Genomic DNA, 25,967 nt, shown 5'->3' on the forward strand with positions numbered 1-25,967 from the left:
CTTTGGTCTTGATATAACACTACCCCTGCTGGTGTTGGTCTACTGTGTTATATCAAGACCAAAGTCAGCGCAGCAGTCTACCAGGAAATGTTAGAGCCCCCCATTTATGCTTCCCTCTGCCGATAAGCGTTTTAGAGATAGAAATTTCATTTTCAAGCAGGACTTGGCACCTGTTCACACTGCCAAAAGTACCAATACCTGGTTACACCTGGTTATACCTGGTTACACCTGGTTATACCTGGTTACACCTGGTTATACCTGGTTACACCTGGTTACACCTGGTTATACCTGGTTACACCTGGTTACACCTGGTTATACCTGGTTACACCTGGTTATACCTGGTTACACCTGGTTACACCTGGTTATACCTGGTTATACCTGGTTATACCTGGTTACACCTGGTTATACCTGGTTATACCTGGTTATACCTGGTTACACCTGGTTACACCTGGTTATACCTGGTTATACCTGGTTACACCTGGTTATACCTGGTTATACCTGGTTACACCTGGTTACACCTGGTTACACCTGGTTATACCTGGTTATACCTGGTTATACCACAGTATCACTGTGCTTGATTGGCCAGCAAACTTGCCTGACCTAACCCACATGAGATGAGACAGCAGGCCCATCAATGTAGACGAGCTGAAGGCTACTATCAAAGCAACCTGGGCTTCCATAACACCCCAGCAGTGCCACAGGCTGATCGCCTCCATGCCACACCGCATTGATGCAGTTTGTGCAAAAGGAGCCCAAGTATTGAATGCATTAACTGTACAACATTTCTGAATTAAAAATCACTTTTCCAGTTTGACCTTTTTTAATCATTTCATTCAGGAAACGGCAAACAATAATAAACATCTTAAAATATGCAATGTGCAGTCACAACTCACCATGTATTACGACGTAGCCCGCCAGCACAATGCTGCATTTATCGAAAAAGTGTTTTGTTTGTGAAACGTTGGGAACGTTGGTTAGGTTACAAGTTTATGAAACTCCAACTCCCATGATGCTTTTGGGCAGAACCCGGAAGTGCGACAACACGTGTTGTACGTGGGGTTTTTAAAACCGGGCTGCGAAACACGAAAAGGTAGATATACGTTTAGGCTGTTTGAACATTCACGAATTACTTGCGTTGAAAGGTTGGATTGCCCCCAACATTTTCTAGGTTGAATTGTTATATATTAGGTGATATTTTTGTTTTAATGCTTTGAGGATGAATGCTAGCTAGCTAAATTAGCCAGCGTATACTTTTGGCAGGATGAAGTGACAGATGCGAGTCCCGCTACACTGATTAGGGGCTCAACAGTTCAGCAATTAATGTCCTTCACGGACACTTCATGTACGTTTTATATAAACCATTAAAACGTCGTAAAACATCCGTCCAGACGCCAGACAAACGTTTGTTGTTTTACATAAGCTTTCACACTCTTGGGATTTTTATTAGCGAACACAGTAGCTGTAAAACTAGAAATAAACCCTCTCATCTCGTGTTAAACTCACTTTAGACGTCCTGTTGAAGTCTGTTTTGGCCATTTTTGGTGAGGACCTGCACAGTAGTTTGAGGTTGCAGTGGGATTAATACGGTGGACTGTAATTGTTATATGTCTGTGTGGTCTGTCATGACTGGTACACAGGGACATTTTGGCCTGTGAATATGAAGAGTGTAAACAAAGATTCAACCCATTCTGTCTTTTAAACATGTCGGGCAAGCCCTTCATTATCCTAGCATCAAAGTGTCCCTCCAAACAGGCAAGAGAGTCCGATAAGAGAAATGTAAGGGCCATTGGACAGTAGCAATCCTGTAAATATTGAATGACTGGAAAATCACCTTGTTTTTGTCTTAACATGATTATTTAGTCTTTGGTGACTTCCTATGACAGCAGGAGAGACCTTCCTTGTCAAAAAACATTAAGCCCAAGAGACTGGAGCAGTCTACCTTAAGTCTCTCTCTGGGTCTTTTTTCCTCTCCTGAACATTTTTTTGTTGTTTTGGTCCATCTGTTCTGTCCTATAGGGGAATTCCCTGAGACCACCTGGCACCCCAGGCTGTTTTACAGGGCAGTGGAGTCGATTTGCCCAAAGCCGTAACTAGCCAACTCTGTCCAACAAATCTCCTACACTCCAGAGTACATTGAGATGGAGTCTTCTATTTGACAGCCCACGGCTGTTGTATTTCTACTTTTAATTAATTTAACCATTCCCCAGAGAGCAGTGGTGGCTAATTTAAAATCATTATCGTTTAGGCTTGTGCTCATTCAAATAACACCATATGCAGAATATATTCACATTGTTCCTACGGCAGCTATAACACCTGATTAGAGAATTGTTTGTGTATGTGAACAAAGGAGCCCACAGGGTAGAAGAGGCAAGATCAGCTCAGCCAAGACTCAACTGGTAGGAGAATTGATTAAAATGTGTGATATTGAGGCTGCTGCAAACCGTGTTGTCTGTTTTGATTTGTGAATGACATTTGTCCAGCTTCTAGGTAAATGTGTACCTGATACGTGTGCTTCACATTGGCATGGAGTTGTGTAGACCTATTGCTTTGCTTATTTGTCCTGACTTGCAGTAACACACTGTTTATCTTATGTTCATTTTTTAAAAGGTTTTCAACCTAAATGATTGATTAAACTTCAAAGAACCAGAAGCATTTGAGTTGTCCCATTGCGTCTCTGTAAATGAATTGACCAGGCTCTTTTCAAATTGGAGCACGTGAGCAAATAAAGGAGCGGCGCTGATATAACTCGACAGACACACTTCACAAATGTCCCTGACTCCGCTGTACTCCCACGCTGGACGTGCACCCTTCTCTGAGGTGTACGAGCCAGCGGAGGACTCCTTTCTGTTGATTGACGCCCTGGAGAAAGATGCCAGTTTGCTCCAGCAACACAGGTGGGCGTTGGCAAAATGGGAGCAGTAGTTCTGGTGAGGTGATTGTAAAACGGTGTGTCTGTGGTTGTGTTTGATGGCTCCACTAAGTGAAACCAGATTCTTATGGTCTTTGTGTACTAATATGTAGTAGAAAAAAATAAGCCCTTAAATGTCAGGAAATGAATACGTTTTGGAAATCACATGATTATACATTTGCAAGTTCAAAATGCACTTGCAAATGTGCATTTTGGTTCCTGTGTGTGTCCAGACCTGCGGTTTGTCTCGAGGTGGGCAGTGGATCAGGTGTGGTCTCTGCCTTCCTGGCGTCTCTAACTGGGCCTGAAGCTTTATATCTGTGAGTGATGCAACATCGACGTCAGAAATGACTCCCCTCTCGTCTCTACGAGCCTCGATAGCTCCGTGTTGGCCAGGCCACCGTTTCGCTGCCAATCGCATATTTACGTTTTGTTTTGCGTTTTCATTCCCTCGTGGCCGAAGCTGCACGGACTTGAACCCAGAAGCGGCCCAGTGCACGGAGGAGACGTCTCGCCGTAACCGCCTGCACCTTCAGCCGCTTGTCACAGACCTGGTGAGACCCTCCCTCGACCCTCACCCATAGTGCTCCTCACCCGTAGCACCCCTCACTCCTCGCTCACCTGTGTTGTTCAAAGATGATCAAGCATGCTGCCTTTTTTCCAAGCACCAGCTAGTTTATTATGGCCATTGAGTTGATTTGTGTGAGAAGTGTTTGTCTCTCTCTCTCTTTCTCAGGTCCAGTGTTTGCTGCCCAGACTAAATGGAAAGGTGGACGTTCTTCTCTTCAATCCTCCCTACGTCATCACTCCGTCTGAGGAGGTACACGTTAAAAGATCTGCTGGTGTTCCTGCTCTGGGCAGGGTTTCCCAAAAGCACCATGACAAAAACACCTTAGTTAAACTGCAGGACGAGGACAAGCACACACTCTCAGACTTAAATAAGTCTCACTGGTATTATAGCACTGTGAGGCCTTTTGGAGAACAGTGTTGTGTGTTTCTCAGAATGGTGTTGCATATGAAACGCCATTCTGAGAAACACCGTTTTTGCGGCGGTGAATTAAGGTGTCCCAGCATTCTTGCCTGATGGCGTCCTTTGTGTGGTCAGGTGGGTGGTCATGGCATTGAGGCGTCCTGGGCCGGAGGACGGAGAGGCAGAGAGGTGATGGACAGGTTCTTCCCCATGGTCCCATCCCTGCTGTCCACCGAGGGTTTGTTCTACCTCGTCACCGTGTCTGATAACAATCCAGGTACGAGGTTGCGAGAGCTTCAGATTAATTGTTTGTGATTAATAATCCAATAACACACTTATAGAAAGTCTTTATATCTGCACTGTATCTTGCTTCTGGCTACATCCCAGATTTAAATGGCTTAATGCCAGAAATGTTAATGTATGTCCCAGTACAACACCAGTATAGTAACTGGTCTCAGACGATGGTGTCTTTCTACTTTAAGATGTTTCTTGACTGAGATGGTAATTCATACCAGCGATTTTAACCCTCAAAACAAAAAGGTTTTACTGTCGAGCTGTGCAGTTGTCACCATCCTTAGATTAGGTAATGAAGCAGTCTGCTTGGCTCTTGTGTTAAACTGTGGTGTCGTATCTGCTGGCCTTCCATTGTGCCGATTGGCTAATTCTGTTGTTTGGGATGCAGTGAAGGACAAGTGTTCTGCTGTCCTTAACAACCACACTTGGTGGGACAGTGTCTGATTAGATTATTAGATGATACAAATGCACTGATGTGATTTTTCAGGCCATGAATATTTGTCTCTAGTCAGTCACCTTGTTAGGTGATGATTTATGCTAACATCAGCCTGTCTTGATATAACCAATTGACATCTGAACGTATGTTCTGAGAGTTTGAGGACTTCCGAAAGGAGGGAGACAAATTTCTTTTTGGGTTTCTGCAACAAATTCTATGGGTGGAGTTGGTTTTTCTAGTACAGATAGATGACTACAGGGCACATGAGATTCATGCCACGATGTCTAGTGTAGACTAGTTGTATTAACTCTGGACTATAGATTAGAATGAGCCATTGCTAAACGAATCTGAACTTATCTCGATACAAATAATCTCTTTGAATTGTTCCTTTCTAGATTTTGGCCTTGCCCTGGTATTTCGTACATTTCAATCCACTTCTCTTCAGATTTAAATCCAGTCATAAAACACATTTCTTCCTCTAATCTACCAAGATCTGTCTGACTTTCCTATTCAATCTCACCTACCACAGTATTGTGTTCTCAATATTTGCATATTTGCAATTGTAGGCAACTTTGGATTTGTGAAATGTGCCATACAAATCCCATGACATTCCAGCTTCAGAAAGTAAAAGTCCTCATCAGGATTTTACTCAAGCTTGCTAGATTTTCTAATTAGTGTAATCCAGGTAAAATTAGTGATCCAACACAATCCAGGAAGCCTGAGCAAAATTGTTGTGAGGATTTTACTTTCTGAACCCGTAATGTCCACCTCTGCTTGTGCAATTACACTCGTGTCCTAGACTGGTGTGACCTTGTCCATCGTCTGTCCCTGCGTCTAGACGAGATTCTGACTCTGCTGGGTGATGCTGGGCTGAGGGGGGAGACATGCTTGTCTCGGCGGGCTGGAGTGGAGACGCTGTCTGTCCTACGCTTCACCAAGACACATGACACCGGACCTTGAGTCCCGACGTCACCGCTGCGCACCCCAGCAGTCAAAGGAGAACCTTCAAGTTTCACAGGAACGTTAACACGGATCTACAAAGCGTTATATAATGTGACATCTCTGAGGATCTCTGACATTAGAGATGACTGGTTAAGGAAAATAGCGTCCTGGTACGACCCAGGTAATTTGCGGAAGGAAAACTCAGGTGTGCAGTTTGGTCCGACTAGCCATCCTCCATCCGCATTATCAAACTTCAGCCACTCCTCTCGGGGGCGGACTACACACACCAGTGTGTCACAGGAGTAATTCACTCAGACCAATGATGCTAAAGGCAAAGCTTTTGATGTGGAATTTATAAAAAGGGATAAACATTGTGGATGGCCAGCAATAAAAGATTAACAGCTTGGGGCAAATGCTTGCTGGGCTGTCCCAGAACTAGAGAACAGCACCTCAGATTGTTGAGGAACTCTAGTGGAGAAATGACTGAAATGTCGGCCGATGTTTACCAGATGTCACGAGTTTTGTGCGATAGATCTTTGGAATTTGAATTAAAGTACCAAGACCAAGTTGTTATTGAAGTTTGATAGAGATTTAATACCATCAGTACCGCACAATGACACACTGTGGATTACATGCAGAGTATCAGAGGATTTCAACTCCAGTTTATCAGGAATAAAATGTTATATTTCTTACTTTGAGAAACTGATGACCTGTCATGCAATGAAGCTTTCATACCAAAAGACTTAAGGAAAGTTTAAGTATCTCGTAACAAGAGCTACACCACAGCCACTGAAGTCATCCAAGTAACAGTATTCTGTCTGGAATGTTTAGAAGTAACACACCAGGCAAGACGATCACATCATCACAGCACTGAAATGGGATTTCGCTACATTTTAAGTTTAGCAATGAAAAAAAAAAACGTTCAGAAAAGCAAATCCCAACACTCATCATTTAATGTTAATGGTGAATGTGATCCGGGCCATTACCGTGTTAAGGGACCCTATTCTGTTAAACGCAACAACGTAACCCATGAACAGTTCCGTCAACCCGCCGTAACACTCTTCTGATTGTAGTCCTGATCATTGGCCATCGTGGTCCAGGCCTCTATGCTGATTGGCTCCACACGACACGCCCCTCTTCCCCGAGCCGGACAGTCCCGCTCGCCACCAGCTCTAAAGCAGCAGGGAAGGCCCGGTGCTCCGCCTCTCGGATGCGCTCCGATAGGCTCTCCTCCGTGTCATTCATGAGGATAGGGACCGCCTCCTGTGCAATGATGGCCCCTGCATCCACCTCCTCCTGTTGGTTCAAAATGATGCATACAAAGAGAATTAATAAAGCTCAGAGTCGAATAAAGCCTGATGTATTTTGGAAATACTTTATTTGGGTGTTGCTCTTCCGTGGCAAAAAGGAACCCAAAGTTCAAAGATGAAACCCCTTAGTTGACAAAGAAAATACACACACACACTTTAATGCAAGACCACAGCTGTCTGATGGAAGTCTACTCACAGCCACAAAGTGCACGGTGCAGCCCGTGATCCGAGCCCCGGCGAGCAGCGCCTGTTTCTGGGCGTTCACGCCTTTGAAGGAGGGCAGCAGTGAAGGATGGATGTTCATAAGCTTCCCTGTTGTCCAGAAGACCAACACATTGTTACGGTGTAACTGACGAGAGGTTGACTCTAGTAGTGCCTGTTACAGTGGGGTATTACTGTCGTACGCTTCAAAGTCAACTGTAAGCCACATTTGAGGCATGTGTTGCACCCCAAGCACAAGCCAGTTAACCGACTACTGGATTCTTGGACACAGATCACTGATAATGATCCTTGATAATCGGTCTCCTTCCTGAATGTATGGAAGTATTGTTTATGTAAGCTTTTTAAAAAATGCAGGTAAAGCCTAATCTGAACAGGCCTTTTATTAAATGTGCATCTTTACCATGAAGAACTGCTGAAAAGATGCTTCAAAGTCAGTGTAACTAAGAATACAGTTGAAGGGAGACCTACACACACACGCGTGTGTAAATGTTTGTATCCATATGACTTTATATGTGTGTGTAAATATATTACATATGGATGTGCTGGAGATATCTATATCTATATATATCTTCAGCACATCCATCTGTTCTCAGAACAGCTTGTTCCAGAAAGGGCCATTGGACAGTTAGAAATTACTGACGATACACCAATACATCATCACCCACCAGATACCTGAATGCCAGATCACAACAGACTGAGTGATGCTTTGTGAATGTGCTAGAAAGTAATGTTATAAATCACCAATACAATATACTATACCATTATACTATATACAAAATGGCCGTTCATCTTGTTCATGCACACAAACCGTTCTGGTGCCATACCGTTCCATTTCCTGACGAACGGGCCAGTCAGGATTCTCATGAAGCCAGCCAGACACACCACCTCCACCCCAAACTCCTCCAGAACGCGGTCGATGGTGCCGTCGAACTCTGCGCGGCTCCCGTACAGTTTATGGTCCACAACCTAAGAGGTTTGTGTCAGCACAAACGCATTAGCAGGATGTCACTGCGGCCGATCGTGGTTTCTGAGAAACGGACACCGTTTAGCAGACGGGCACAGTTAACGTGGTTTTGACATTTAAAGCCTCCATTCTACCCTTTATTGGAGTTAACTGATCACAAAGTCTGTGGTATCCCACAATTTATGTGCTGGTCAAATTCCCTCATGATGTAAACTGGTTAATATTTCTCTAGGCAGATTTAATTTCATACGCCTTGTAGCATTAAATACAACAAACCTTTTAGTTATTAATGTCAGCTCTTCACTAACTTGTATGTCAGCAATTAAGACACAGCAGATTAATCTCAGCTCCACTCAACTGCACATAAAATCTCATGGTAGGTCCCATCAGATCTGAGTAATGGGCCTTATACATTGACCAAGAGGCCGGCACAAAAGCGCCCTCTAGTGGGAAGGTGAAGTTCTGCGAGGCGAGTACCCGCGTCTGGATGCCTGCCATGGACGCCCTCTTCAGGCCCAGCACCCCTGGCCGATTGGAAATAACCACCACAATCTCCGCAGAGCTGGACGGCTTCTTAGTCTGTTCCATCAGGGCCTGAAGGTTGGTCCCTATTATACATGCAGAAGAAAAATATTACACAACATTAGCGCAACGCTGAGCTAGTAGAGCAAGGTGCTGGCAACAACGTCGTAGGTTATATTCCAGATATCAGACAGATACATTTATGTACAAGCTCTCTAGATAAGAACTGCCAAATTTTGAACGTCCACACTCGAATTTGGCTTCGGACGTAGCTGAGGACACCCACCAGTCCCGGAGATGAGCACCGCCACTCTGGTCCTCTTGTGGGGACTGGGATTGGTGTGAGAAGCCCCATTCAGCAGCTCACTGGTGTCTAGAGTATGGCTGGGGCCTGCTCTCAGACTATGCTCCAGGTTTCTGATGACCACAGTGTCTGCACCTATTTATACAAAATCAGTGAACCGGTGACGTAAATCAATTATTAGACCACAAGTATCCCAGTAGATCTCCTACAGACATTCACAAGTCCAAGGTGTTATATTGAGTCATTCCTTACTCCCTTAGTACACACTACTCAAGTGGCCTTTACGTTTGTATCTCTAACCTTAGAGGATAACACTGAAAACACCCAAATTGCGGGGAAACTGAGACAAGAAGCAGACACAGTCATGCCTCCAAATATCAATAAGGTGTAACCTGCTCTCTTGACATGCTCACCAGGCTGTTTATGGGCGAGTGAGCCCACGAGCCAGGCCTCCTCCTGGGCCTGCACCTGCCTGAGGACTCTGGAGGCGTCCCGCGAGCCCACCACCAGCACCGCCCCCAGACCACAGTTGAACGTGCGGGCCATCTCCTCCTCGGAGAGGGACCCCTCCTTCTGGAGCCAGGGAAAGATCGGTGGGATCCGCCAACGTGTTGCATCTGGGAGAGGGAACGAAACCAAGATCGGCCTCGATGTGGGCAACGGTGCTCCATAATGTTTTACGGCTTCTGATGGCTATTCTACTCCAACATATGCAGTAGAGGGACTTTTTTAAGCAAATGTGTCTTATACTTATATTAACCTAGTCACAAAAGGCATCACCACCACTTTTTTTCGTCTCACCCAGGTCTACGGCCAGATCTTTGGGAAGAACGCGGGGGATGTTCTCCAAGAGACCACCCCCTGTGATGTGGGCGTAGGCCTTCACTGTACCGCTGCGCAGGATTGGCTGGAGAAAGCGGCTATAGATTTTCGTGGGAGTTAGCAGCACTTCACCTAAATATGCAAAAGAAACAAACGTTTGAAGATCAAAGTGCAATTTGCCGCCATCTAGCAGCCTTACGAACTAAAAGTCAGTTGGATGTATTTTAAACTAGAGACACTGAAAAAAATTTAAACACAAGTTCGTAAAGAGCTTAAAGATCTTTCTAAAGATATTTTAAATTAATGTAAATTGCGCAGAGACAATGAACCTAGGTAAAATCTACAGGCACAGCAGACACAGAGAACGGATGTTTATAAGCTGCAGCCAAACAGGCAAATCCCTTCACAAAAACGCTCACCAATGGTTTGTCCGGGTCGTCCAAACGGGGCCGGCGAGCTGTACTGGAGGCCGGTCCGCTCCAGGATCTTTCTCACCAGACTGAAGCCGTTGCTGTGCACCCCGGAGGAGGCCACGCCGATCAGGGCGTCCCCCGGCTGGATGTCGTCGACCCTGGGCAGAAGTGAGCCGCGCTCCGTGGCCCCCACGCAGAACCCAGCCAGGTCGTACTCCCCCGGTCCGTACACGCCCGGCATCTCCGCCGTCTCACCACCTGAAGACGTGCGCATGCCGGTCATCAACAGACGCGCCTCCCTACACCCCGCGGAAAATCAACGCCCGACAGCTACGCTCACCCAATAAGGCGCATCCTGCCATCTGACACGCCTCTGCAATCCCGCCTATTACAGATGAGGCCACGTCCACATCCAGGTGCCCACAGGAAAAATAGTCCAGGAAGAAGAGAGGCTCCGCCCCCTGGGCCAGAACATCATTGACGCACATGGCCACCAGGTCCTGACCCAGCGTGTTATGGATGTTACATGCTTGCGCGATCTAGATGCATGTAGAGAGAAAATATATGGGACACTAAAACAATACTCCTATAACAGCGTCAAAACATTGACCATCTGGGAGCCTGTAAACCCCAGACAGATCAATCACACCAATACAGTCAAACTGTTTAGTAACAAGTAGGTAGAAAATAACCCCACTGTGCCATCACTGCTTATGCATTTATTTAACAAAACAAAAAAAAAACCCTTCACCAACTGTTTGACTTTTCCTTCAGTTTTTTTTTATAGGAGAAATAAAATCATTCATCATAAAACATACCAATACATATATTATATTGTGAAAAGATCATGAGATCACTGACATATCGCCCAACCCTACTCCCAACTAGACAAAAGGAAAGATTTCTGTCTAGAGAAGACCGCGAGTACCTTGAGTTTGGTGCCAACCCCATCAGTTCCAGCTACAAGAACAGGGTCGACGAACCCGGCAGCCTTAAGATCAAAGAGCCCAGCAAAGCCCCCGAGGTCAGCATTGCAGCCTGAAGACAAGAGCAGAGGTCAACAAACCGAACCTTTGTGCTCTGGGCCGAGTGAGATGGCTCCAGTCAGATGATCAACCACACCAGATATGATGCGAGGGGAGGGGAGAATATGTTGGAGTTGCCATGGCAGGGAGCTGGTTCTTTGGTCTGGTGGGTGGAGTACATATTTGCCAGCGGAACCAGCTGTGAAGCCGGGCGTGATTGCTGCCTTATCTACAAATGACGTTAGTGGCATGGGGAGCAGAAGCCTGCTGAAGGATAAAGGAATCGCCTCTACTGCGAGATGGCGTGAACCTCGGCAAGAGCACCAGAAATGTGTGTGTGATGGTGAAACCAGACATTTCCCAACAGTTATTAAAAGTCCAGACTGTAAATAAAGTTCTCAAAAAGACCTTTCGATTTGCCTTCAAGCACATTTGGGGTGAAAGAGACATTTTGACAGACATAAATACTGTGGACCTCAGCATCAGAAACATCTCATTCGATACACGCACGAATGGGTCATCTAAAATGCTGATCGACTTAAGCCACGCCCCGTGTTTATGAAGGTGGGGTTGACGCAAGTACCTGTGCGAGACGTGGCCTTGGCCAGGGGCTTGATCATGTCCACCAGCCTGTTGCCTGCTGCTATGTCCACTCCACTGTCCTTATAGGTCAGACTTCTGTGAGATGGACAGAGGGGGGGGGGGGGGGGGGGTGTCAACACTGCCTTTAGGCTTCTGATGACAGAACGATGAGCTGAAGTAGTTTTCGTAAAGCTAAACCGTGTTCAGTAGAATCCATTAGAATTTGTTCTTGTGAACTGATGCAGGTAATGAGCAGAAATGAATACAGAGGGTGGAGGAGTTTGTTTATTCAGAAAATTAAAAAGGAGAATCTTCATGCACAAGCCCAGAATACACAACAGTGCTATCCTCAAATCAGCCGCACTGCTGCAAGAAATGATTGTGAAATAAACCCACATTTATCTTGTTTATCTTAACCAACTATACAAGACGTACTCGTGCAATAGTAGTGTACAGGTAATCTGCATGTTTTTGACTGTAATGAAATAAACAGAATGAAATGTAACAGTCAAGCTGGTTCCTAAACTCATTTGGCCCCTCATCAGCTCCGCCCACAGGTGTGAGGAGCATTACGGTCTCCAGAACATCCGAATGCATCTTCTGCCCACCATCCTCTACACCAGGCGTACTCAACTAAATTTGTCCGCGGTCCAATTTTGGCAGATACCTGTGACCCGAGGTCCGGTGCGGGCGGGGGTGGTGAACGCAAGTTGTTGAGCGGGGGGGAGGGGGGGGTGTGATGTTGGTGACGAACGTAAGTTGTTGAGCGGGGGTGGCGAACGTAACACTCGTGACGGAGTGTTTTTTCAATAGCCCTGAAATAAATGCTACGGTTTTGTTTTGGTCCGTATCCAGTTAATCAGGAATGAGATTGGGTCCGGACAGGACTGCGTTCGGGTCCGCCAGTTGAGTACCCCTGCTCTACACTGTTCATCTCCTGACCACCATTCATACGTGGTAGACCATCCTCAACACAGACATGGTTGCTGCAAGGTTGTGGTTGTTCACACATTTCATCATTACTGGGTGAAGAACAGTCTGGCACCATCCCCAGCCAAAAGCGGTTCTGTGGACCGACACCGAGCACCAGTGAAGGAACAGACAGAGAGACTGCCATCGCAAATCGTGAAGAGCAAAAGACGAACACTGGGTGGGCTTTTTAGGGGTTTCTGTTTCTTACTCTACGTCCACATATGCTTCACAGCCTTTGCCATGCTTTTCATTTTGAGGACGGCCTAGCCACGAAAATCACAGATTCTGCCAATTCATCAGTGATGTTATTACCTAGGCCGAGACACTGAAAACACTCCTACTATGACGAGAACAATCCTCTGTTCACATCGTACGAGTGTTTTCAGTGACTCAATCACCAGCTCCTCACACACACCTGTCACCGCTGAGGTACGCAATGGCGCGGTGGCCAATATCGCGGCGGTATACAGCGTTCGGGAAGCCCACCGCAGCCACGCCCCGATTAACGCTGTGCAGGGCGCTCTCCAAAGTGGGCCGGACTGCTGTGACCGTCAGGACACGCCCACCATTGGTCACAATCCCGCCCCCTTCTTTTATGGCAGTTCCAGCATGGAACACCTGAAGATCCATCTCTGTAACCTGAGAGAGACCTACACAAACACAAAAGTAGTTAAGAACTTTCCATTTTATATCATTTCAAACCATGTATACAAAAAATAACAAATATACTGTCATTTAAAAATACTGAGACCACTCAGAAAATAATTTTACTTTGAATGGAATAGTCTTAAAGCTCCAAAGCCAATTTTTTGTAGACTCTCTAAACAGTAACTAAACGTCTCAACATGGTCCAGCCATATTAACTAATCATCAAAGGTCTTGCACACCTGTCAATCATTTGGCATAGCATATGTATGCATGTGGCACATGGAAGCGTGGTTTAAAGTGCCGAGTGTGCGTGTCTGGAGGGGTGGGCCATAGCAGGACAGGGTATGGAGGCTCTCCCTCGCTGCTCTGGACTGTCCAGAACGTTAAAACGCAGAAGCTTTGCTGCACTGAGTGACCCGAGGCAGTCATGTGCCTGAAGTTCTTCACCTGTGATCTCCACACCCTTCTTGTAGGCCCCGGGGTACCCGTCGCTGGCCATCACCACGGTTACGGCAGCACTGTCCTCCAACCAGACGGGGGCGCTGCTAGCCAGGTTAGCCTGCAGCGTGTTCTTCAGTACCTCGTAGAGATCACTCTTCAGCAGGGGCAGCAGCACCTGAGAGCAAACGCAAGACCATCACACCATCAGACTGCTGGGAGAATATGCTGGTGCATTTATGCTCCAGACTATCCATTCAAATTTAACTTTTGCAGTTAAGAATTTAAACGCATTTAAACTGTAGCTCCACCCATAATACAGTTCTGTGTGCCCATTTTGATTGATCACAGTGCTCATGCAATCCAAAAAGTGTCAGTTTTGTCCAAATGTTGTAACTCTAAGTCTTATATTATTAAAACAAGCTGGGGAACCAAATATCACACACAATGATACAAATCGCAAACCTACTACCATCACAATCAGCAAAATGACCAGCTAAAATATATTTTTCCCCTAACAATATATTTTCTCCCTTACAACAATCGGTAACGCGAATTAAAACGTAAACAATGCAAGGCGGTCACTGTATTGCATGGTGAAAGATTAAACGTCCCACACAGACCTGACACTCAGGATCGCCAAAGCGACAGTTGAACTCCAGCACCTTTGGCCCCTGCTTGGTCAACATCAGGCCCGCATAAAGCACACCTAGCCAGTAGGGGTTCAAAGGTCAGCGCTGTTTAAACAGACTTTTAAAAGGGCGTCATTATACCTTTTCTTGTACCTTACACAAGATCTTGTTTGAGGTAGGGGGGGGTCAAGGAGGGTTGAAAGGACAACAAAGTAATGACACTCGAACTGCTACATTATTTAGCAAATACATTTACGTGTGCAAGAATCCGTGCGTTTAATCACATACCCACATATGGGGTGCCTTCTTCATTCATGCCATCCACAGTCTTCTGTAGGACAGTGGTTTTGATGTGTTCAAGTATATCTTCAGACACCTGTGTGCACACACGAACGCACCAACAATGACCCAGAAGGCATGATGGACTTCAACGTATAGACCCTCACCATTCGCTGAACTTGTATAGCTTACAAAAGTATGCAGCTTCACACACACACACACACACACACACACACACACACACACACACACACACACACACACACACACACACACACACACACACACACACACATTAAAGCATGAAGATCTCCGTTTACCTGCGGGGTAGGGCAGTAAGCCCCCATTCCCCCGGTGTTTGGACCATGGTCTCCATCCAGGAGTCTCTTGTGGTCCTGGGCTGGGGGCATAGCAGCCACGGTGGACCCGTCGCTGAAACACAAACACTAACAGGAACACGGACACGTTGGCGGACGAGCGCTTGCGTGTTTGAAATGTGCGAGTCTGACATCACACTCACAGAGACTTCCTCTCCCTCGAGCAGTTCCTCAACCACCACGGTGTCACCCGCCGAGCCGAAGGTCTTGTCCTAGGATATCAGGGAGTATAAAACGTTCCACGGTGTTAAATGCCAGCCACGCTCACGTATAAACGCCTCCAGTGTGGAGAACTTTACTTGGGCCTGCACGCTGTTCTGATCGTTATGCATCTCTGTAATAAATCTTCAAAGATGACAGATGTGAGCGATCACAGACCTGATGAGTTTTGTTTTGTGCTTTCATATAACGCGCAAACCACACAAATAAATAAATGTGGGTCAACAAGGCATGACGTTTATATATATATTAATATGCAAGATCAAAATCAGGGGAAAAATATGAGATCTGTAGCAGTATATGACATTTCGTAGGAAGGTGCGTTCATCTTCATCCTAAGAAAAGTCCTGAACACTTCTAGCGCAGAAGGTTTTGAGGACCAATGTTACTCTCGGGCGAGAAGGAGCAGTCGGGAAACAGCAGGACAAAAGTGCGGTGAAGATCGAACGTGGACTCACTGACCTTCATGATGTCCAGCACTGCCCGGCAGGCCTCGTCCTTATCGGCCGCCACTACCACGCCCTTCCCTGCTGCCAGACCGCTGGCCTTCACCACCAGGGCCGGGAAAGAAGCCCTGCACCAAAGAGTCCCACACACAGTGACATCAGCACACCTTCGGCAGGGTCCATACTGGTTTTGTTGGGTCAATCTTTACGACCGAGCTGGTTGTGGGGTTCATCGGCCTCCGATAGGAGTACCGTGCTATTGAGAAGACCCAACAAAGCTGTGTGTGTGTGTAAACCTGAAGAGCATTGTCTAACCAGAGCAGTCTTGATACGGGGACACAAATGAAGGTCCCCACTGAACCTCAAGCAGATCCCACCAGCCTCAAACGACCCCCACAGAAGCGTGGCCCCGCCCCTCACCCCCGAATGTAGTCGCAGGCCTCCTGCGGCTCAGTGAAGGAGCTCCATCGTGCTGTCGGGATGCCATGACGATCCATGAAGCTCTTGGAGAAGCTTTTGCTGGCCTCCAGCTGCGTGGCCTTGGCCGTCGGCCCAAAGCAGGCCACGCCCAGCGCCGTGAGGTCATCCACCATGCCTACGGCAGAACGACTCGTCACTACGTACCGCTCGACCCACTGCGGTGTTGCGGATGGCAAACAAGCATTGTAAAGTCATTCTGCACAGGAAAGTGCACACAGCCTCAGAGTTAAAAGCTTTTACCTGCAGCTAATGGAGCTTCTGGCCCGACCACCACCAGCCCCACATTATGGTCTTTGCAGTACTGTGCTAGGATGGCGTGATTACTCACACTCACGGCTGGAAGATGAAGGGGGGAGCAAGGGACCAACACACAGGACAAACGAGAGGTTCATGCAATTGTTTTCAATAGAACGCAAGCTACTAGATTAGCTAAAAGACATCAGTGGCTGACTGAACTGAACTAATTTAGGACACAGGACATTACATGGTTCTTAATGTTTGGTAATTATCTGATGAAAGTTTGGTAATTATCTGATGGGCCCCAGACTAAATATTAGAAACTACATCTCATCAGGATCGCAGTAGGAGTGTGTTGTTGGGGATTGTTTGGTCAGTGTGCGTGTTTGTGTAAACATCACCAGAGTTGGAGATCTTCCCGCAGTTGGCCGTGCCAGCGTTGCCCGGGGCTACCAGGACCTGCTGGACGTGAGGCGACTGAGCCAGCTTCCACGCCAACGCGTGTTCCCGCCCACCACTCCCAACGATGAGCACGCGCTCCGCCATGGCAACCTGATAACAAAGAGAGGTTCGGCCAATCACAGTCCAGACTCCCTCCCAGAGAATACGTAGCCATTGCAGAAAAAAAAATATTGTGTCGAGTGTCACAATGCATCACAACATTAGTGTCTATGATATGGCATCTCAAAAGGCCACAATATGCAAATGAGATATTTAACCAAGGACAATTGGGTGCCATATGAGCACAATGACCAATCCTCATCAATAAAGGACAAAGCTTGACCAATCGGAGGTACTCTTGCAATCTGAGAGCTGAACATATTCATTTTGTCATGTGACCATATAAAACAATCATGATGGCATATCACAGAGCCGTAATGTCTTAAAAATCTTCAATAGGTTGGAAAAATGTTTGATATCAGACTAGAATTTTTCTGAAGATGCCATAATGAACATGGCACACAGTCACAAAATGACAACACTGCGTAGCAAGATTATACAGAACATTTTATTGAACAGTCTTAAGTAGGAAGTTTAATTACTTGTAAAATCTGACCTACGGAATATCTGCCTGATAGCAAAACCCACATTCTATTGGGCAGAGGAAACCAGTGACCTTTCATGTTGCTAATAGGCCCTAAATCCACCAACATAAATGTCAGATCAACTAAAACTAATACCTCATTAAACCAGGTCTCAATTAGTAAGCCTACAAGAACCATATCCACACACTCCTGGAACCTCCTGCAGTTTGGCCCAGTAGTCTGTACTTGACTGAACAGAGTCCAGTCATCACTTTGACCACCTCAGATGTTGTGATTAAACATAAGATTAAAGTTTAGTTCTTAATCCTTAAAGTGGGCCTTCGGTTGACCTATGACAGCCAAACCCGCGTGTTGTGAAACTGTACAAACATCATATCTCTGGTCCCTTGAGCATGAAGATACGTGGAGGCTTCAATGCACATATGTTGCATGATATGATGCACGTGGTTATATTGAATCACTATTATAATTACTAACCTATACAAGTTTGATGAGAATAACTGCACATCGCACCAATCTAGAGGCTGGATTTCAAAGCCAACAAGGATGGCCAATTCATTTTGTCTGACTAGTTCAGGAAGACTCGCGTTAAGCTTTTAACGCCGAATCAGCTACAAATAAAAGCGTTTATAAAGAAAAGCGAACACACCCCTAGATGACCACGTTAAACTTAACTGACCCCGTTAAACGCTCCAGTTTCAAACACTTCATGCACACACTGAAAAACTTTTACTTTTCTTGCAAACACGGATGTGCAACAGGTTAATTACTTGCTACCGCAAACAAAAGTTGGAGGGAGAGTTCCTGGTGTATCTCACCTTAAACGAGGGCTGATGCGCCGGTATGTCCTGTCCCGGAGACACGACGACACGGAGACACAGGGCAGCGGCGTCCACACCAGAGACCTCACTGCTTATTGAAGGCGCGCGCGCGTTTGCGAGACCTGGAAGCACGTGCACTGCGAGGCACGCGAGGCACGCGGACAATCCGATTACAAGCCGAGTTCTGATTAGCTGATGAGATCTAGCAAACGTTTACAACTTTGCATATTTCCATACAAAAAAACAAACAAACATGACCCCGTTCAATAATAAAAAAAAAACCCAGTGTTGTGTTATGTGCATCCACAATGTTTGTCTACTTACCTTTTCCCCTTCCGCGATGTATTTTTGTGATCATGGGTAATGTAGTTCAATGTACATTACCCTAATTCGGCACCATGCAAAGGTCAGTTTGACTGTTTCATACAATATTCTGAGCAAATTAATTAACTTCCCAAAAGCCTTTAAACTTGGGTGACTATATTTTCATTTAAAAACCATCATTTAAAAACCTCACCTAAAAAAACACGGGACAGGACGTGAAATACGGACATGTCCCGGGAAATACGGACGTTTGGTCTCCCTACTTTAAACACTACCCGTTTCGGCTTCGTGATATCCTCGTACATACGTGTGTGTGCGTGCAATTGTGAGTCCAATTCAGGCAAAAGTGAGGACTCAGTGTGTCTTTTACAAAGCCAGCAAATCATTTAAGCCATCTTGAACTGAACTTGAATTGTAACCCAGAAACCTTTGCAAAGAAAGAGACTGCATTCTTAATTAAAAAATGTATTTATTTTTTTATGATCATTTTCAATTGTCCTTTGAATTACTTGGCAGTTTTCAGTGTGCATTTTGGTTTTGCACTAAAACTGAGAACTAAAACCTCCTGCCACACGTGTGATGTGTAAATCAGTGGACACTAGAACCAATGCACATGTCCAGTTTCCAGTCACAATAACACCAATAAAGCAGTTTCACTGAGCTCAAATGTGTTTTACATACAAATGCACAGGAGGCGGACCCAAATGTAGCATAGACCTGCACACTGCTGTAGCTCACAAATGGAAAATTTTAAAAATCCTAAAACTTGCAAGTGATGTTAAATTACAGGCATCCCGTCTGTCCCAGCAATGAGAGGATCGAGGTTTTGTGATACTGTCAAAATCCTGGATGGAGCTTAAAATACTGACACACTTAAATTACGCCACAGAAGCGCTGCAGCAGTGTCTGGGACCAATCCACTCCCACAAAGGTGCACTCATCGTCCAATCACATCAAAGGCAGTTCAGGGACAGCGAGGAGGTCCCGGCCTACAGACGAGTCTCTCCGAGCAAAAAGTGTGACTCCAGAACTGTAAGCTGCAGGGATCGTTATGTGTGTCATCTTTGGCTGGCCTTCATCACGGCTGTGTTCCTCATTCCTCATCTGTCTCACTTGACCTAGAAAGTGATGAACAATTATACCAACAGTTTTAGAAGTCGAACCTTATCATTTTTATCATGTAGTGTTGTGAATGTGCCGTAGACTAATAAACAGTACCCTCCACATCAAGATCTTTCCAACGGGGGTCAGCATGCTGATCTGAGATCAGTGAAAGCGGGTAGTTTGGGTCAAGTCTCTTTAAGACATCTTCACGGCGAATCAGCAGCACCGATTTACTGCACAGACGTGTGTGTACCTCCTCTTCTCCAACTGCGGACACAAGTCATCAGATCAGGTAACAGCTGGTCATTATCAACACATCTAAACCTAAAGAAAATATTCAACTAACAACTGGACTGGATATGATTACCACAGGCCATTAACGCCACTCCACATACCCACGTCCAGGGGATTGGTCATGAACACAGCATTGGGTCCCACCCCAAAGATCAGCTGGTGATGCCATGCATCAGGAATATCTTCCCCCTCAGCCACTCCTCGCTGCATGTTCATGGTCGCCACGGGTACGGCCCCACGCCTGATCCAGCGTGCCAGCCATGGTACCAGCTTTACGCGTCTGGCCGGGTAGAACCCGAAGAACCTGCCCAGCACTCGACCCCCGCTGGCCTGCTCTGCTCCAGCGATCAGCTGATGGTGGGTGGCACCTGTAGGAAAGCATGGACGTTTCAGGTTTCAGGAGCTCCGTCCTGGGGGGGCAACGCCTCTGCAGAGCTCCGCCTGCTCCAACACACCCAAACCAGCTCATTCTCAGAACACCATAACACTTTAAACCATAAATGCACAATTTGTTAAGATATCAGCTTCAACACTTTGATATCAGTATCACTAAACCCAGTATCACAATAACAAACGATAAATCGGTCCACCCGCTAACATATTCCCCATGCAGCACAAGCTGGTTTACCGGCTTGGCTGCGTGAGTGAAGGTAATCGGGCAGTGGGGAAGCGTTCCTCCGCAGTCTCGTCTGCACACAGCGGTCCGCCGTCTCCGGTGTCACCGTGATCCCCAGGGCTTGGAGGACGTCCACCACAGCCGTGGCGCCGCACGCCGACACCCCGATCTGGAGGGTCTGCCTCTCCACCGCCTGCTGGACGGACCACAGCATGGCTGAGTGCGCCTCTCCGACCTCCTGCGCGGCCTCTGGCCCACGGCTGGGGGCCGCTTCTCTCTCGGTACCGGGAGGAACCACCTCCATCTTGGCACCGAACTGACCGCTGAAGATTACAGGCGCCACTTGGATTCAAGGATCTTATGATTTCACAAGAAAGAAAGCAGGATGTCAGTGAGGAATGAAAGAATACAAACAGAATAGAAGCTGGTCTTTATTTTGATGACGGTAATTAAACAGATTTACTGAGATGGTCAGTCCTGGTAGACCAAAAACGTGCTGAACATTTCAAATACGCTAGTTTGTAATTACTCACACATAAATGCGCATTGCAAATGTAGCTAGGTGAAGTCGCAGCTGTGGGAAAACATGAATGCCATCCCGTCTACTACAGACGGATGCACTTGTAGAACAGTAGTCTAAAAAGAGGGCAAGTAGGCCTTTTTTGTTTTGTTTGTTTGTCTTTCATTCTGCAATGGTGAAGATTTACTCCTCTGCAAAAGAACATCACTGCTTAATATTTTACCATGCACTCTTGACACACACACACACACACACACACACATATATATATATATATATATATATATATATATATATATATATGAGAGAGAGAGAGAGAGAGAGAGAGAGAGAGAGAGAGAGAGAGAGAGAGAAGAGAGGCATGTGTATATTTAGCTATTGCGGACTTCATTTAACTTGTAAATGCCTCTGTTATTGTGAGAGATGCTGGTTGTTTAGTGCCTAAAATACTGATATTTCATCTACGCTCTTAGAAAAGCTCAGTATTAATTAGCGTTAGCAATAGCTTTCGATACGTGGTCGTATATGTCATTTTACACATCATTATAAAGCTAGCTGCCTAGTACACACATATTAAAGTACCAACCACTCGCTTTTCATCTGGATACTGCGAAGCATTCCGGCAACAGAAGACTGTAAACCAGCGTAATCCTTCAGGTGCCGGATTTGTTTTGGTTTGGTGTTTCCCTTGTGGAGTGCTGAACGCCGAGGACCGGCCCACAGGTTCTATTTAGTGTGTGCTGATTGGTGCGGGGTGCTGTCAGTCAAAACAGGTTCGCTGGAGAATAAATCTGACCACACGGGGGCAGTGTTTACATCTTTATCGTCCTCCTCAGTTTAATCCACATATATAAATATGTCGAAAGGGAAACATTTTGGGTGAAAGGGGGACAAAGTTCATTTACTATAAAGTTGATCACACCCGTAGTGTTGTGGTGTCTAGAAGACAGATTCGGCGTTTGTTTCCTGTTCTCCGTAGGAGACTTTTCAGTGGCTTCCTGAATTACATTATCACCCCATTGTTTCTAGCTATTGCTGATGGTTCAAAACTGAAAACCTCAAAGTGTTAATTACAGCTTTACACAGCAATGGCTTGATTTGGCCTGATATGTACTGATGACAAGGACTGTCATCACAATGGCTCAGTTCGCTCAATTAAACCAAGTGTAACATAACAGGGTGTTCTTTCAAAAGAAGAGTGAGCTGTCACAGTGTGTATTAATAACTAAAAATCAATGCAATCAATCAACCAAATGATTCCTCGTCATTTAGACTACTAAACGCAGCCATGCAGACATATTCAAAACCCCTGCTATTCACACTTCGTAAAGTCACTTGTGTGCAACCGTACATGTGGATATTAGATCATATTTCCACTGTGCTCTTCATCACAGAGTACTGAAGATATTCCTGATAGTCTGTGAATGGCTTCTTGGAATGTTTGCATTTGCACTTTTAAAAGTTAAATGAAGAATTTCCATTAAAATGTACTAAACAGCCTCTTTTTCTTTCTACATTATTGGCACTCATTTGGATTTCGGTCATGTTACAGAAGTAGACAAATGCAGTGCTAAAAGTCTTGCCAAAGGACTTTTATTGTTATAGCACATGCACCCAGACCAACCCCAGTTTAAAACGCTGATCTTTGTTTAAACTCTTTAATTTGCTGATTTTCCAATGTTGCATCCCATTAATAAGACTAACGGGGTGTCTATTGGCGTTTAAGTAATGCAATTGCAAAACAAGTATGATGAAATTTGCCAAAAAGTTCCTGATTTTAGCTAATGTCACTAATAAGGTAGGAAGTTTAAAAGGTGTGATTGGATCTGCGTTTTACATTTAGATGAGACAAAAGCAAACTCATTTCAATTACAGATAAGACATGGATTAGGCATATGCAGGCAGCAGAGCCATAGGCCACAGAAACCTCACGAGCACTCTGAAGACCCAGGACATGCCCCCGGAGCACAGTCTGTGTCCGCTAAGAGGCTTAAACTGAGTGGGCTTTGATTCTTTCATCAGGTCCATAGCATCTGCACAAACACGGTTTAAGAGATGACGAATTAAGGCGATAAGCAATGGAACAGGACTGTGGGGGATCTTAACAGCACAGTAAAATCATCTTAAATTCCTTATTTTGCAATCTTAATCCTTGGGCATTTCAGAAGACTATTATTTTTGCAAAGAATGGATGCAAAGTTTTGTTTTTTTTTTTCCAGGAAAGGGGAAAATGCTTATTCATTTGAAAACACTAAAGTTTCCTGAACAATATATTGAGGAAAAAAATGTTATCAATTGATAAAATGAACTGAATGTATTTTATCTTTGCACGTCTATATTTTTATCTTAATTCACTGGACATTTCTGCGAAACTCAAGTATGGGTTTTTTTTACATTTCAACCATATACAGTGTGTGATGGTACACAGTGAATTGAAATGTTCCTGCAGACCCAGGGTGCTACATAAGACAATAGGACTTCACAGTACTATATACACAAGACAGCAGGACTTCACAGTACTATATACATAACACAGTAGGACTTCACAGTACTATATACATAAGATAGCAAGGCTATACACACAGCCAGCCCAAGGCATATTCGAATTATGCAGCCACTTAGGACTGCCATGCCACCAGGGGGCCTCCAAGAGCACCAAGATAACATGATAATAATATGATGAGCCTATTCATTACATTAGAATTTGGTGCTGAGGTGGAGGTATGGGGCCCCCCAAATGATCTGCTTAGGGCCCCATAAAGGCTTGGGCCAACGATGACTACACACAGGGTTCAAATGTCAAATTAAAGCACTTTTCAAGCACCTTACGGGTATAGTAAATTATGTTTATTAAAATACACACATACTTAAAATGCTTATTTCACTTTTTATCACATTAAAAGAGATGATACCGTATTTGGCAATACAGCGTATCACATAAGTGAGTACACCCTTCACATTTCTGCAGATATTTAAGAGTATCTTTTCATGGGACAACACTGACAAAATGACACCTTGAAAAGTAGTCTGTGTGTAGCTTATATAACAGTGTAAATATATTCTTCTCTCAAAATAACTCAATATACAGCCATTAATGTCTAAACCACCGACAACAAAAGTGAGTACACCCTTTAGTTAAAGTTCCTGAAGTGTTAATATTTTGTGTGGCCACCATTATTCTCCAGAACTGCCTTGCCTCTCCTGGTCATGAACTTTACCACAGCTTCACAGGTTGCTACTGGGATGCTCCTCCATGACAACATGACGGAGCTGGCGGATATTCAAGACTTTCCGTTCCTCCACCTTCCGCTTGAGGTGCTCCAAAGATGTTCTGTTAGGTCTGGAGACATCACCTTTACCCTCAGCCTCTTCAGTAAAGTAGTGGTCATCTTAGAGGTGTGTTTGGGGTCATTATCATGCTGGATCACTGCCCTGCGGCCCAGTTTCTGGAGGAAGGGAATCATACTCTGCTTCTGTGTTTCACAGTACATATTAGAGTTCATGTGTCCCTCAATGAAGTGTAACTCCCCAACACCTGCTGCACTCATGCAGCCCCACACCAGGACATTCCCACCACCATGAAGGACTGTAGGCATGACACACTTATCTTTCTACTCCTCACCTGATTGCCGCCACACATGCTTGAGACCATCTGAACCAAACAAATGAATCCTGGTCTCATCAGACTATAGGCCATGGTTCCAGTAATCCATGTCCTTTGTTGACATGTCTTCAGCAAACTGTTTGTGGGCTTTCTTGTGTACGTTCTTCAGAAGAGGCTTCATCTGGGGTGACAGTAGGGTCATCTGGGGTCATGTAGCGCAACAATTCTTGTTTTCAGATCCTCAGAGAGTTCTTTGCCATGAGCTGCCATGTTGAAAATTTCAGTGACCAATATGAGTGTGAGAGCTGTACTACAAACTTGAACACACCTGCTCCCTATACACACCTGAGACCTAGTGAGTCACATGACATTTTGGAGGGAAAATGACAAGCAGTGCACAATTTGGATATTTAGGGGTGTAGTCTCTTAGGGGTGTGGTCTCTGAGGGGTGTGGTCTCTTAGGAGTGTGGTCTCTTTTGTTCCCGGTGGTTTAGACAATAATGGCTGTATATAGAGTTATTTTGAGGAAAGAATAAATTTACAGTGTTATATAAACTGCACACTACTTTTCAAAGTGAAACTGCTTGTGTCAGTGTCATTTTGTCGGTGTTGTCCCATGAAAAGATGTAAAGTAAATATCTGCAGAAATGTGAGGGGTGTACTCACTTTTGTGATACACTGTAGCAGAAGAATAAGTGTATTACATAAGCTTGCTGGTGTATTAATACAGTGTATTAAAATATATGCTAGTTAGGTTAGGATTGCTAGCTAGCTTATTTACCAAGTTAACATATATTTTACTTAATGGTTTGCTTTCAAAACGCACAATCTTCACATTCTGTCAAGTTCCGCACTGGAATTACAAGAGGTGTAACATTCCTCGCTTATATTTGTAACATAATACAAGCGAATTATCCAGTCAGATAGCTATTTCTTCAAAATACAGTTACAATTTCAAGCGTTATTCAAAGTATTTGCAAGGATTTCAAGCACCTGTATGGAACTGTACACAGGACTGTATTCATAAGACAGTGGAACTACACAGGATGTCACAATACCAGAAATATTAGTAATGAACAATACCTCTAAAATTTAACAAATCTCAATACCACTACAAAAATAAATCAATGAAATTAATGTATGTCTATATAAATATAATTGAAGTATTTTTTCCTGCAAAAAAGTGAGATTTGATC

General features: G+C 45.0%; 3 protein-coding genes across 17 annotated transcripts; 1 reads left to right on the forward strand and 2 right to left on the reverse strand.

Annotated features, from left to right (window-relative positions):
* Positions 1-1,016: 1,016 nt before the first annotated feature.
* On the forward strand, positions 1,017-6,533 carry hemk2 (HemK methyltransferase 2, ETF1 glutamine and histone H4 lysine). Of its 13 annotated transcripts, none has more exons than XM_076982503.1 (8): positions 1,027-1,090; positions 2,017-2,128; positions 2,348-2,894; positions 3,142-3,228; positions 3,372-3,462; positions 3,645-3,728; positions 4,014-4,155; positions 5,447-6,533. In XM_076982503.1, the coding sequence occupies exons 3-8, from the start codon at positions 2,767-2,769 to the stop codon at positions 5,566-5,568; spliced, it is 654 nt and encodes a 217-aa protein (XP_076838618.1). In that variant the 5' UTR covers positions 1,027-1,090; positions 2,017-2,128; positions 2,348-2,766; the 3' UTR covers positions 5,569-6,533. The 13 variants fall into 13 exon arrangements, with proteins under 13 accessions (XP_076838625.1, XP_076838622.1, XP_076838618.1 ...); XM_076982504.1 differs by having other exon boundaries at positions 1,037-2,128; positions 2,348-2,396; positions 2,608-2,894; XM_076982506.1 differs by having other exon boundaries at positions 1,037-2,128; positions 2,348-2,396; positions 2,694-2,894.
* Positions 6,534-6,654: 121 nt separating this feature from the next.
* On the reverse strand, positions 6,655-18,606 carry gart (phosphoribosylglycinamide formyltransferase). The gene is made up of 22 exons (XM_076982497.1): positions 18,307-18,606; positions 16,844-16,994; positions 16,446-16,541; positions 16,146-16,320; positions 15,742-15,853; positions 15,204-15,272; positions 15,004-15,129; positions 14,693-14,780; positions 14,396-14,481; positions 13,782-13,950; positions 13,102-13,336; positions 11,716-11,810; positions 11,036-11,145; positions 10,448-10,646; positions 10,114-10,365; positions 9,674-9,826; positions 9,286-9,489; positions 8,855-9,007; positions 8,524-8,654; positions 7,907-8,048; positions 7,057-7,172; positions 6,655-6,846 (listed from the first exon to the last, which is right to left on the reverse strand). The coding sequence occupies exons 2-22, from the start codon at positions 16,986-16,988 to the stop codon at positions 6,655-6,657; spliced, it is 3,048 nt and encodes a 1,015-aa protein (XP_076838612.1). The 5' UTR covers positions 16,989-16,994; positions 18,307-18,606.
* A 491-nt stretch (positions 18,607-19,097) lies between these two features.
* Positions 19,098-21,903, reverse strand: LOC143484477 (uncharacterized). Of its 3 annotated transcripts, XM_076983213.1 has the most exons (6): positions 21,754-21,882; positions 21,181-21,358; positions 20,660-21,004; positions 20,133-20,399; positions 19,852-20,004; positions 19,098-19,751 (listed from the first exon to the last, which is right to left on the reverse strand). In XM_076983213.1, the coding sequence occupies exons 3-6, from the start codon at positions 20,949-20,951 to the stop codon at positions 19,582-19,584; spliced, it is 882 nt and encodes a 293-aa protein (XP_076839328.1). In that variant the 5' UTR covers positions 20,952-21,004; positions 21,181-21,358; positions 21,754-21,882; the 3' UTR covers positions 19,098-19,581. The 3 variants fall into 3 exon arrangements, with proteins under 3 accessions (XP_076839328.1, XP_076839327.1, XP_076839329.1); XM_076983212.1 differs by lacking the exon at positions 21,181-21,358 and having other exon boundaries at positions 21,754-21,903; XM_076983214.1 differs by lacking the exon at positions 21,181-21,358 and having other exon boundaries at positions 21,738-21,874.
* Positions 21,904-25,967: the final 4,064 nt, after the last annotated feature.

This window comes from Brachyhypopomus gauderio, chromosome 20 (genome assembly GCF_052324685.1).
Source record: "Brachyhypopomus gauderio isolate BG-103 chromosome 20, BGAUD_0.2, whole genome shotgun sequence".
Classification (NCBI taxonomy): Eukaryota; Metazoa; Chordata; class Actinopteri; order Gymnotiformes; family Hypopomidae; genus Brachyhypopomus; species Brachyhypopomus gauderio.

Excerpts from the sequence above, each read along its gene's own strand:
- gart (XM_076982497.1), bottom strand. The coding sequence starts at position 16,988 with ATGGCGGAGCGCGTGCTCATCGTTGGGAGTGGTGGGCGGGAACACGCG. Across the intron at positions 16,321-16,445 it reads AGAAGCTCCATTAGCTGCAG|GCATGGTGGATGACCTCACG; the intron begins GTAAAAGCTTTT and ends GTTCTGCCGTAG. Across the intron at positions 10,366-10,447 it reads GGCAGGATGCGCCTTATTGG|GTGGTGAGACGGCGGAGATG; the intron begins GTGAGCGTAGCT and ends GCACGTCTTCAG.
- hemk2 (XM_076982510.1), top strand. The coding sequence starts at position 2,767 with ATGTCCCTGACTCCGCTGTACTCCCACGCTGGACGTGCACCCTTCTCT. Across the intron at positions 3,463-3,644 it reads AGCCGCTTGTCACAGACCTG|GTCCAGTGTTTGCTGCCCAG; the intron begins GTGAGACCCTCC and ends TCTCTTTCTCAG. Across the intron at positions 4,156-5,446 it reads CGTGTCTGATAACAATCCAG|ACGAGATTCTGACTCTGCTG; the intron begins GTACGAGGTTGC and ends CCCTGCGTCTAG.
- LOC143484477 (XM_076983212.1), bottom strand. The coding sequence starts at position 20,951 with ATGGAGGTGGTTCCTCCCGGTACCGAGAGAGAAGCGGCCCCCAGCCGT. Across the intron at positions 20,400-20,659 it reads TCACTCACGCAGCCAAGCCG|GTGCCACCCACCATCAGCTG; the intron begins GTAAACCAGCTT and ends GCTTTCCTACAG. Across the intron at positions 19,752-19,851 it reads GAAAGATCTTGATGTGGAGG|GTCAAGTGAGACAGATGAGG; the intron begins GTACTGTTTATT and ends ATCACTTTCTAG.